The sequence below is a fragment of the Limanda limanda genome, chromosome 6 (assembly GCF_963576545.1).
Source record: "Limanda limanda chromosome 6, fLimLim1.1, whole genome shotgun sequence".
Lineage (NCBI taxonomy): Eukaryota > Metazoa > Chordata > Actinopteri > Pleuronectiformes > Pleuronectidae > Limanda > Limanda limanda.
Window position 1 is genome coordinate 15,919,035 of NC_083641.1, and position 12,253 is coordinate 15,931,287.

The following is a 12,253-nucleotide window of genomic DNA, read 5'->3' on the forward strand; positions in this document are numbered from 1 at the left end:
CATGGTAAACTTTTACAATTGTTTCTTGCCTCGTGCGGCCCAACTCCTGCAACCATTGTATGGTGCTTTGAAGCTTAAGAAAGCCAAGGACCAGGTTGATTGGACCCCTGTGAGGATCCAGGCTTTTGAGGGGGCTAAGGCTGCCCTGGCTAACGCGGCGCTTCTGGCGCACCCCGCGTCTCGGGCGCCCATCGCCCTCACGACCGATGCTTCAGATGTGGCTGTTGGTGCAGTTGTTGAACAGCGGGTTGCGGGTGCGTGGCAGCCCCTTGCATTTTTTAGCCGCGGTTTGCGAGACAGTGAGCGAAAATACAGTGTGTTTGACCGGGAACTGTTAGCGTTGTACCTGGCTACGCGTCATTTCCGTTTCCTGCTGGAAGGCCGCCCTTTCACAGTATGTTGACCACAAACCATTGACGTTTGCTATGGCAAAGGTGACAGAGCCATGGTCTGCTCGCCAGCAGCGCCATCTAGCGGCGATCTCTGAATTCACAACGGACATCCGACATGTGGCGGGTAAAGCGAACCCGGTTGCAGACTGCCTGTCGCGGGTGCTGGTGTGCCCTGTGCATCTTGGGGTTGATTTTTCCGCACTGGCTGCCGATCAACCTGGGGACCCGGGTATCGTTGCACTGAGAGCTGCGAGTACCGGTCTGGAGCTGGAGGAGGCAGTTGTGCAAAATGGTGGGCCTGCCCTCCTTTGCGACGTCTCCACGGGCCGCCCCCACCCGGTGGTGCCGGTTGCTTGGCGCCGTCGGGTCTTTGATATGGTGCACTCTCTTTCTCATCCGGGTGTCCGGGCGTCGGTGAAGTTGGTGTCTTCGAAGTTTGTGTGGCCTGGCCTTCGCAAAGAGGTCAAGGAGTGGGCGGCCACATGTGTGGCGTGTCAGCGAGCTAAAGTTCACCAGCACACTAGGGCGCCCCTCGAGCCATTTTTGATTCCAGCCAGGCGTTTTGATCATGTGCATATCGACCTTGTGGGGCCTCTTCCCCCTTCCCAGGGTTTTACACATCTCCTTACCATGGTAGATCGGACCACTAGGTGGCCAGAGGCGGTTCCTCTGTCTTCCACGACATCTGCGGACGTGGCACGCGCTTTTCTTTCAGCCTGGGTCTCACGTTTTGGTGCACCGTCTGATATCACCTCTGACAGAGGCCCGCAGTTCATTTCGGAGCTCTGGTCGGCGCTAGCAAAGTCTTTGGGCACACAGGTTCACCGTACCACTGCCTACCACCCCCAGGCTAACGGTTTGTGTGAACGTTTTCACCGGTCGCTTAAGGCGTCATTGCGGGCTGCGCTCTCAGATGCAAACTGGTTGGATCGGTTGCCGTGGGTGATGCTCGGGTTGCGCTCGGCTCCTAAGGCTGACCTGGATGCCTCGCCTGCAGAGTTGGTGCTCGGTCAGCCGCTCCGCATCCCAGGGGAGTTTCTGCCTCACAGCTCGGCCCCCTTTCCGCGTCCTGCGTCACAGTCCGCTTGTGCACCGGTGCCCGTGCATCATTTTTCTCCTCGGTCTTTCGTGCCAACGGATCTCGCGACCGCTTGGTTTGTTTTCGTGCGTCACGATGCTCACCGGTTTCCCCTCCAGCCCCCGTATGACGGCCCGTTTAGGGTGTTAGAGGCGGGTTCTAAAAGTTTCATTCTGGACATGGGCGGGCGCAGGGAGCGTGTTTCGTTAGACAGACTTAAGCCAGCTCATCTGTTGGCCGGCGAAGAGGTGCTACCGGCCCGGGTTCCCCGTCGTGGTCGCCCCCCTTCTAAGACCCCTGTGTTGTTTTCTCCAGTTGTGCCTCCTGATCCTGTGTCTGTTGTAAATGATGTCCCTTCTGCTTGTTTCACCCCTGCGTTTGCGGACGGGGATCGGCGTAGCCGTTATGGTCGCCTCGTTAAACCCCCTGAGAGGTACTGACTTTTGTCCCATTTTGTATTTTTCCCTCTGGGTGTTCGGGGGGGGGCTGTGTGGCGTGCACTCATGGGTGTGTCCTCTCACCCAGTGGGTCGATGGGAAATATAAAGTCTGTAGCTATATATACTTCCCGTATGGGGAACATGTGCCTGTTCTTCCTGACTACTGAATAAACAACAGTAAGCAGTACCTGCGTCTCTGCCTTTCCTTGTCCTGCCACAATATGACATAAATGCAGAATTATATATTTTTTAAAGGAATATGCCAAAGATAATTTGATGGACTAGTATCAACACTACATGTGGAGTATACGCTCACCAAACCCTTCGATATATCAGTATCTCCAGAGGGGTTGAACTCTGCTGGATTCACAGACATGACATGAATGATTGCTGCTCTGTTGTGTGTACAGCATAAGGAATGGTGTCTCTGTTGACTTTTAAAACCCCCTCTTCAATATGAACCTCAAAATAGCACAACTGTGTCTGGAGATCATGGCGCCGTAAGCTAGTTCTTCTTCTAGCCGAGACAAATGCACCTTCTAGCCAAAACCTCCGGGGTCAGATTGAGCAGCCGGAGGTGTAGACGCACTTCACTGTCAACTTGTCGAGCAGAGAAGAAAGACTTCCTCATCAAAATCATTATTTTGTCTTATTAGCACACAAACACAAGTCTTTAGAGGCCTGTTATTCTCTGCGGGCCTTATGATGACTTGGCAGGATCCTTTTTAGCATCCGGATGGAAAATAGAAGAAGAAAGAAAACAAACAAGGAGCTGCAGTGAGCCGTTTATTTCCATGGAACACATGGAACGTCTCTCTATTTAGAGAAGACAATGATACTAAATCTGCTTTGTACTTATTTATTATCAGGGAATTAAAGGTCTTTACACACTAGACTTCTTTTTTTTTTGTGATTTATTTGTGGGTTTGTGAATATTTTTCATTGAGCGATATTGTGGCTTTTTTTTCAGACTCTGTACAATTTGAATATTTTTTAAAGCATTAGTTGAAGAACAACCACAACTTCTTCCTCTAATCAGTCTGATATAAAGTTTCTTTGTAGAATTAAATATACAGTATTTGTCTTGAGCCTTTGCTCATGGACATTTGTTCTTTAAAGGGACTAGTGCCTGTTTGGATTGGGCTGTTTGTTTGGCCTGTGGTGATACTGGTTGCAATTTTCTATTTGAACTGTACAGGTGACCTGCAGTAATTGAGTCAGTCCACAGAACCATGAAGCCGCCCCACCGCTGCTGCACAAAGAGCTGTTCACCTGCTTTATTAAAAGTTCAGTGAAGCTCGACTCAGTACACAGAATCCTGAACTGGAGAGTCAGTCTTTGTTGCCATTGCTATGAACACAGTCATGGTTTTGAATGTGCTGTTGATGTGATTGTCACTTAAATGAATACACACATTCTAAAACACTGGGGAGGGTTTTTTGTAGTTTTTCCTCACTCTGGTCGAGGGTTAACTTATTTTGAGCATTTTTTGCAGAGATTCAGACGCTAGCATGAAACCTAACGGGGGCTGAAAATGTCCCTGATCCCTCTGTTTTGCACTGTAAACCATCTGTCTCGGGACATCAGGGAGACGGGTGCACTTGTCTTGACAATTTAATCCCCCCAGGCTTACAGGGCTGATCTGCGGGGGGGATCAATTCCCCGGGGTGCAGAGGTCTTCACTGACCTTGTTATAATACAGTTCATTCAGTGAGCCTCTCTGCTGTATTATCATCATCCCACTCATGTGCAACTTCTTCTTAACCTCTGACGGTTTAACTCACTGACATGACCAACACCCTGCAGTGTCATGTAAAGGACAAGATAGTCATATAGAATATTGATGTGTCTTCTCATCTGCTGCTTCAGTATTTAGGAGCAGAAATCTTGTGAAGAGGGAAACTGTTCGCAAACCTCAAACCTAGGAAGCTCACAGTACAATTAAACTAGTAATATTACTTTTAGATCATATATGTGACACCTGATTGTAGATAAAGTTATCTCAGTCGATCTTGTTGGGAACTTAAATGTCAGAACTTAATATTCATGGAAATCCAGCCAACAGCTTCTAAGACATTTCAACTTATGTTGACTCGAGACGAGAAACCAGAGATTACCTCTATCATTATCTGGGGTTCATGCATGCCTGTGTGGAAGATGAAGATTAAATGATGGTGTATCACATAATAAGTGAAGGTTTTACCATGTTGTGATGCTGGTTGAGAAAGGGGGGGCTCACCATAGGATTCCACTGGAGACCAAAAGTACTTAGATGCGTTTAAATCTTCAAAAAATGTTACAAATGTATCCACTGTGGTATAGGATGGGTTATGAGTGTCAGTTTGCACTGTAGTTTAACTAAGTAGGAACCCACCATGATGTCACCTGCTGGGTTGTAAACTGCCATTTTAATACTTCCCTGGGTTTGGTGTTTTGTCCAGCGCTATCTTGTTCTTCTTTTTAAACGAGTTGTGACCATATGTGGAGGAGCGAAGGGTGAGCTTGCACTCCCACCTACACCTGAGACCTGCACCCACTGAACAGTGCTAGCTGGGAATCCACGCCCCAACACATGGCAGGTTGTATCATCTATTTCACTCTAAATGGAACCATACAAAATGTTATGTATTATTGCATTGGCTTCATTTTATGGACCCTGAGTCTATTTCCATTTTTATGCACAGGCACAGTTTTACAACCTTGTGTAACTAGCTGTTGTATATATATAACATGGTAGGTATGTTGTAGTAATTGTTAGGAAGGTGGTCAGTCAGCAGAGAGTAAACAGTGAGGGGAGGAGCCCATGTTTAAACTAGTTTCCCATTTGCTGTTGTTCACAGCCAGGTTGTGGTTACACTGTTTATTTTTGTCATTTGAACTTACTCAGAGGTTGGAGATGGTGTAGCTGTGAAATGGATAAAACCGTATTCAGAAATAATGCATGTTTTATATATTTGTTTCACAGTGCTCCTCAGTCTGGTACTGCCGGCTCGCTGTCCAGTGGTGGTGACACGTACTTGCTGGAAAATCGACTGATGAATTATGCTAATAATGACATAAATGTGTCATTCTCTGACGTGATTTCTTTGACATACTGGACCTTCGAGCTGAAGCAAACAGTATTTCTCTCTGCAGGTGTGTGTGCTCACGTGTTTCCTCGTGCAGACTAATGAGCAGGACCACATAGCGTGTCTGAGCAATAAACTGGATAATGATGGAAGCTCTGTGCTGCTGTGATCGACTGTAAAAAGGAGGAAGCTTGTTTGTGACAGCTGCTTCACCAACAGTCATTTACACAGAGCTGAAGGAAATTCAGAGTATGGAGCAAGATGCAGTTATACTAATGTAGTCTCAGTTTTTTAAGACTCAAGCTTCACACAAAAAACAAAAACAAAGACAGAAGACAGCCTTTTTGAAATGATGACATATGAACCTGTGAGACTAAAATATACAGTGTTCATGGAGGTGTATGCTGTCGGCTTGTTGTTCTGAAAAGCCTGAAGCCAAGAACAGCTCAGTGGGAATCAATCAGTTAGCCTGGCTCTACGTGGAGAAGGTCATCAAGCTGAGGAGGGAATAGATTCAGCCCAGCTCATTCTTAAGAGCCCTCTATTTATAGTTTGTTATAAGAATATACACACAGTATGACGAGCACCTCACTAACGCTGGGTGCAGCCTCCGTTTTCCACAAGATGTCGGAGACTCAGCTCCATGTTGATTTAACAGCCAGTCTACTGTATACTGGTTCCCCACCCATGGACTGGGGAGACAGTTGGTTAGATTTGGTTTCATATTGCAATTTAAGCAGTAAGCTTAAGACCTTTTGTGAAATGTGTATGACATGTCATCATCAACTACCTTTACATGGGTTACGTTTACCTAAACTTTGACATTGATTGTTAGTAGATGGGCGTGTGTCCGATGTCAGCGTGTTGTCAGACCTGTAGGCTCTTTCAGTTTGAATGGATGAACCAGTTCAAATCTTTGTTTTTCGCCTCTGATATATGTTTTGAGTGGAAGGTGATGTTGACTTCTGCTAATGTAGCCCATCATCCTTTAGGTTCAACATAAAAGTGCAACCCAGAGACTGTATATAAAGATGGACAACGTGTCTCCTCTTTCTCCCACTATCAGGAAACCAAGTTAAAATAACCCAGATACAAAAGCTGCCATCTTGTGCGACAGGAGCCAGAGTCTGCTCAGCAACGATTAGAGGGTGGAGCCGATGCACGTGCTCGACCAATCACAAGTCAGTCTCAGCAGTCAATCATGATGTTTCACCCTGTTTTAATGGCATCAGATAACTAATTAAAAGCAAACCTACTGAAAAAGAGCACTTAAACCAAATTCATTGTGATCTGAACTACCTAAAATGACAGAAACCCTTTTTGTGAAAATGTGTTTAACATTGTATCTAGTCTGTGGTGCATTCAAAGATTGTTGTCTGCTCACCCCAAGTTGAAAACAGTGGTTACTGTGGCAGCTCATTGGATGATTATTTCCTGGGGGCTGAATAGAAACTGTTTATGGTCACTAACAAGCCAATTTACCCCATCATGCAATGCACCTGTGGCGTTGACAGGTAGAAAAGAAGAGACAGGACAGGAAGAGGGCAGCACGAACAGCCTCTCTCTCTCTACTCCTTATTCTTATATATATATGAATCATGGTGAGGATAAAGACAGACCACAGGCAACAATGTTGATGCAGATAAAATGTGCTGAGTAGTGTCCGTCCCTATATAGTGAGTAAGGGGTAGTGAATGAGTGGGTGATTTTGGACACAGCCTGTGTTTCTCTTCAACATCGTGATTGGCTGATTGTATAGTTGTATGAATATGCAGGTGTACAGGTGTTAGATGCGGGTTCTGCTGTCCCTTCAGACACACGGCAGATATCCAGACGCCACATTGGACATGTAGCTCGAGGTGTTTGTCAAATATTTGCCATTTATATGCACCGCACACAGGTTTCACACTGAGTCTTTATTTATTCAACGTATATTGATTCACAGCTTGATATTACCATGCGCGTAAGAAAAAAATGCCTCTGGGTGAAATGCTCTGTTCATGATGGAAAGCTCCAAGTTTTCTAAAAACAACCTTCAATCTGTCATCAGCGTTCGCTCCATCAGGTCACACAGGTACAGGTAGTTTTAGGAAATGTAGCAAAACAGAGAGATGGTGCAGGTTGAACTATGAGACTGGGAGAAGTACAAAAACATATTCTAACACAAACACCAGCTACAGACTGTATTATGTAAGGAGCACATGTTAGGACAGAATCCAGATCTCTATACCTTTATTACTTATTTGTTGATACAGCAGTCAAATAATAAATAATAGGAATTATTATAATAGGAAATTGTAAAGTTCACAGACATATCATATGATTAACAAGCTATTGCATTCTCTACCCCCCCAACCCCATCACGACCCCTGGAGCTCCAACAGGTATGAATTTGTTTACATGCAAATGTCACACCATCTTCACTGTGCCGCCCCCCCCCCCACCAGCCGGCTCCCCACACAGTGGCAGAGCGACCCGGCGCTCACTAGGACTTCTCCACCCGCTTCTTCTTCTGGAACTTCCTGAACTGGGACTGGATGGCGACCGCGGCCTTCTCAGTTTCCGGGTTTTCCATGTCAATGTCAAAGTCCTCTGCGACCTCCGTCTTGGACGCGTCTGGAAGCAGAAGGAAAAGATGCATGTGAATCACAGCAGTGGACCTTGAGTCGTCAGAGACATATTTCCAAGTCAGGTGAATTGTCATTTGCCAACCCTGCCCAATCTCAGTTTAGAAGCCTCAAGTTTCTGGGCAGCGGTGTTCACAGTAGAAAGATTGATTGGTGGTTTAATGCTTTTGAATCTTTTCAAAAGCACCCAGTGCATAATTAAGTCCCGATTCACAATTTAAGTGACGCACTTAACTGGAAACGTTTCAAATTCAACTGGAGACTGGATTTGGTAGCTACTGAGGAACCTGACTTTTACTCCTGTTTAATTATCTTTCTACAATCAGTTTCCATTTTCACTGGCAATATAAATGGTTGGCCATTAAAATATAAATTTGCCGGTCTGCTAAACTGCGACTATATGAGGTTTATAACATTTGTAACGCTCTTAAATTAGACAAACTTTTACAATCTTAGAGGAACTAATCACTGTTTTGAAAAAAGAAAAGAATACTACTTGACATCAATACCGTCACAATAAACCAGTATCTCTCCATTTGTGAGTTTGAAACCGGAACGTATTATTACACAATAAAATGTCCTCTAACATTTCTGATAAACCTCAGCTCTGATTATGGAGCAAAGCTCCTGAGGGGGAGCCTGAGCTTTTGACCAGGTCAGAAGCCAAAGCATGAATTGATCTGCTGCTCTTAATCCTCCAAGGAGCTCAGCCAACACTGACCATGAGTAAATGAGTGTAATCCCAGTGAAAACTGATTCAGGCTGATCCCACCAGACAATAAGGAAAGAAGAGGGGTTTTATCTCCTGGTCAATGAAGTCATGACTGTTATCAGGTCATTGAAATGGCTCATGTATGCTTTAAATGTACTAGTACTATGTGCAATGACAATAAAGTAGAATCTTATCCAAACATGTATGGTATTTCTGTGCCAAACATAATGGGAAAGTAGGGTTCTACTAAATCTACTTGCAGATGGAAGATGCTGTTATCATCCATTCATTTCTACATATGAGCTGCAGCCAACTAGGTTTACATTTTGTAGATTGAATAGGTTGTAGGTTGAATTCAATAGAAACATTGAAATCTTTATCATTATTCGTACATTATTTCTATGACAATGCAAAATATACAAATGTTCACGGGATCGGTTGCATTGATTAGCTATGTAAAAGAAAAGATTAGCAATTAAGGTAGAAAAAAGACCCATCAGTTATGGTGTTAGTGAATTTACTCTGTGTATTGATTAAAATGTTGCGTGGTTTTAACTGTGCGGTTCCACAGAGACATGCAGCTGAGGAGAGGAGCAGAGCTCAGGGCAGTAATGAAGCAGGGACATCCAGGACCTCTCTGAGGAGATGACAGGGTAACATTTACCTGAGCAGGTTTTAGTGTCTGCGACAGAGCATAACAGCCAAGAATCCTGTTCCTTTGCTCTTCTGTTTCTGCAGCATACACTAAGGCTTGATGACAAAATGCATATTATCTAGCTACCACCCGTTTCATTGCAGTATCAGTTTAGACAAAGTGTCTGAAATTAAAAATGTAACTTTTTTACCCTTTTTTCAGTTTTCAGAAGAGCAAATTTTGTCTCTACAAGTAGCTCTTCCATTTCTCAGCCTTTTAACATTCCTGCTAAAGAGTCGATGAGAGAGAGAAGCATGACCAACAGCGAGAGAGGGGCTCGATGGTGGTAGTGGTTAGGGGGGGGGCTTTCCTAAAGCAGAGAGGTCACTCATGTATCGACTATGCAGCTAATCCTCTGGGCTCCCCTGGGACTGAGCTTGAGTACCTCGCTCGCTGAAACACTAACTGCTGCGTCAAGCCCGGTTTTGAATGCTGCGTTAATTGATATTGAATTTTGCAACGCTCTACTGCCTGCGGTTTTCACCCCAGCAGCATTTTAGCTACTGAGCTGAGTCCTCTGCCGCGTCAATACCACACATGTTCATCATCTTTGTACAACAAGATGGGGACTAAGATTGTCAGAGTGAAGAGTGACAGCCGAGGCAGGATGGAATCTGCAAGGTGAAATGGCTTTCAAATCCTGTTAATGGCATTTCATCACGCTGATCGATATTTATTCATTACCTGCAGAAATGAGACATGTTTTTCTCTCCAAAATATTATAAGAAATATTTAATTTCTCTGTATATATGAGAGGGACAGAGCATTTAATGAACATTTGAATAATAAAAACTCACGTAGACACTGTGGACTCTTCATAGCTTCATTTCCTGTTTTATTTTGTTAAGTGCCTCCTTATGCATTTCAGTTAGCTCTACCTCCTGCTTGTGTTCAGTGTCTCTGTTCACCTGTTTTCAATGATCCAATCTGACGTCCTTTTATTTATACCACCTGTGGTTCACTTCCAGTTTGCCAGATTGTCTTTGTTCTCAATAACAGACACATTGTTCTATTTTTGTTGTGTGTTTATTTTTGTTAAATATAGTTTTGTTAGCTTCTTTGGACTTTTTGATCCTTGCCTGCTGCTCATCTGCTTTGTTGGACGGTCAGTTTTTGGTCATTGCGTTATTCCACAACTTTAAAACTTCATTGGATGGTTTTCTGTTCTCTTGGAAATAGAATCTTGTGTCTTGGCATTCACATTATGTCAAATGCAGACATAGTATACAAATACACAAATATATAGAAGGACAAAAAACATGCCACTAAAACCTTACATTTAACAATATAATGTGATATATTGTATAATATGATCATATCTTAAAAATTATGGTATTCTACAGCTGTGAAAGAACCAGTGGTTCCAAAGCACAGACAGAACAGATGACGCCAATCAGCTAATGCAAGGACAACTTCCCTGCTCTGCCTGAACTAATGCTGCATGCTAGGCTACATCTGCGTCTGTCTGGAGGGGGAATGCAGCAGGGGGGTGGATTTCATCAGCATTAATGAAAAAGGTCTCGACAATGCCTTGGTTTCAGGAATGTCTTGTTTCACTCAACCACTGCAGCACCAACTCGCTTTAGATTTTTCACAATAATCTCCAGACCCTGAAAATATGTATTACTTGTGCATTCATCTAGATTTCATCCAGCTCGAAGCTCAGACACGTAGGTTATAACTTGGAGATGTTCCCTCTGAATGCTCAGTGCTGTTCTGGATCATGTTGTGGAGTGAGCTCCCAGTAAAGAGAAGAAAAATCTGTTTTATTTATTTATGGTGTTGGTGTGTTGTTGTTGATGGAAGTGAAGGTTACATTCTATGTCTGAAGATATTAATTTCCCCTCAGCCCTGACTTTCCTGCTGTTGGCACCTTTAATTATAGTTGCTATAGGCCTCTGTGACATGATAAGGACATCTTTGAATCGCTGTCTTTCATAATATCTTAAAAGCTGCTCTGAAGCCCAGTTAAAGCTGAGATGTCTTATTGATTTCACCGCTTAAAACCAGTTGAGCCACAGGAGCTGAGGGATTTTTCTTTGAAGGGGAGGACAGGACAAGAAGGACTGTTAGACCTTGAGACAAGAGGAGACAGATGGTGGAAAGTCGACAGAAAGTTTTTGCACAGTGTATGGACGTCTCTTGGTGCTTAGAAAGTTTCATTGTCTAAAATGTGGCCTATACAGACACCTGATGCGGTCAAGAAAGCTTTTGAAAACTAAAATATGCACCACGCTTTTGTTTATTTAAATAAATATTAACTTATTGTTATAATATTTCCTGGTTTAATATTTGTATTCCATTTTTAAGATCATTCTTTTCTAAAAGCTGTTTTTACATTCCTATAAAAGAATATCAGGGGGCCCTTACTTCATGTCCTGTCTGTAATCTTTTTATGACTAAAGTAGTCACTTACCAACAATAAATGAGACAATTTAAGATTTCTAAAAGTTTTTGTTACGATTCACAATGTGACAATGAACAAGGAACATTTTTCAAAATAATATTACTATCATGACATAGACTTTCCCGGTAGATTTGACTCAGATTTAGTAACACTTGTCGTTAAATTACAGTAAAGTATAAGATGTATACCATGTAAAGCTGAAGGATCTGGCATCTTGTAGTGTATGTTCCAAAGGACATATGAGTGTGTGCACTGAATGTAAGTTGTGTGTGTGTGTGTCTGGTCCAGGTACTTTCATGTTGTGGGGATCTAAATCTGTTTCCACATTCAAATTATGGTGACAAAATGAAGTGGCCCATAACATTAATCATTAAATCTTAGGGTTGAGTTGTGTTTTAGGTTAAGTTAAAAATAAGGGTTAGGGTTAGCCAAGTGGTAAATATGGTTAAGGTTAGAAGTGGACTCCAGGAAATCAATGTAAATCAATGTTATGTCCTCTGAAGTATTGCAGGTTTGTGTGTATGTGTTTTTTGTCTGACTTCCTGTCAGTGTGTGTTTGCCTACAGTTGAAAGTCACTGTGTGAAAGTCAGGAAAATATCAGCAACCCCTGAGGCCTTGAAACACCTGAGGTTCAGCAAAGCATGAGACAAACCCCGGCGATCAATATCCAAATCCAAAGGAAGGACCGGCTTTGTATCGATTGGTGCTGTGTGCTATAGTTTTTTAGAGTGTGTGTGTTTGTGTGTCAACATTTACTCTGCTTTGGGGAGGAAGCGTCTGTGTAACCTACTCGAACGTGGTTGTACGTTCAGAAACAAGCTGAAAATGTGGGATG

At 43.5% G+C, this 12,253-nt stretch overlaps 1 protein-coding gene across 1 annotated transcript in view; it reads right to left on the minus strand.

Annotated features, from left to right (window-relative positions):
- Nucleotides 1-7,447: 7,447 nt before the first annotated feature.
- pcp4b (Purkinje cell protein 4b) overlaps nt 7,448-12,253 on the minus strand; it is a 33,755-nt gene continuing 28,949 nt past the window's right edge. Inside the window, exon 3 of the mRNA XM_061072901.1 lies at nt 7,448-7,593. Coding sequence (XP_060928884.1) covers nt 7,463-7,593 — 131 coding nt within the window. The 3' untranslated portion in view covers nt 7,448-7,462. The remainder of the gene's footprint in view (nt 7,594-12,253) is intronic.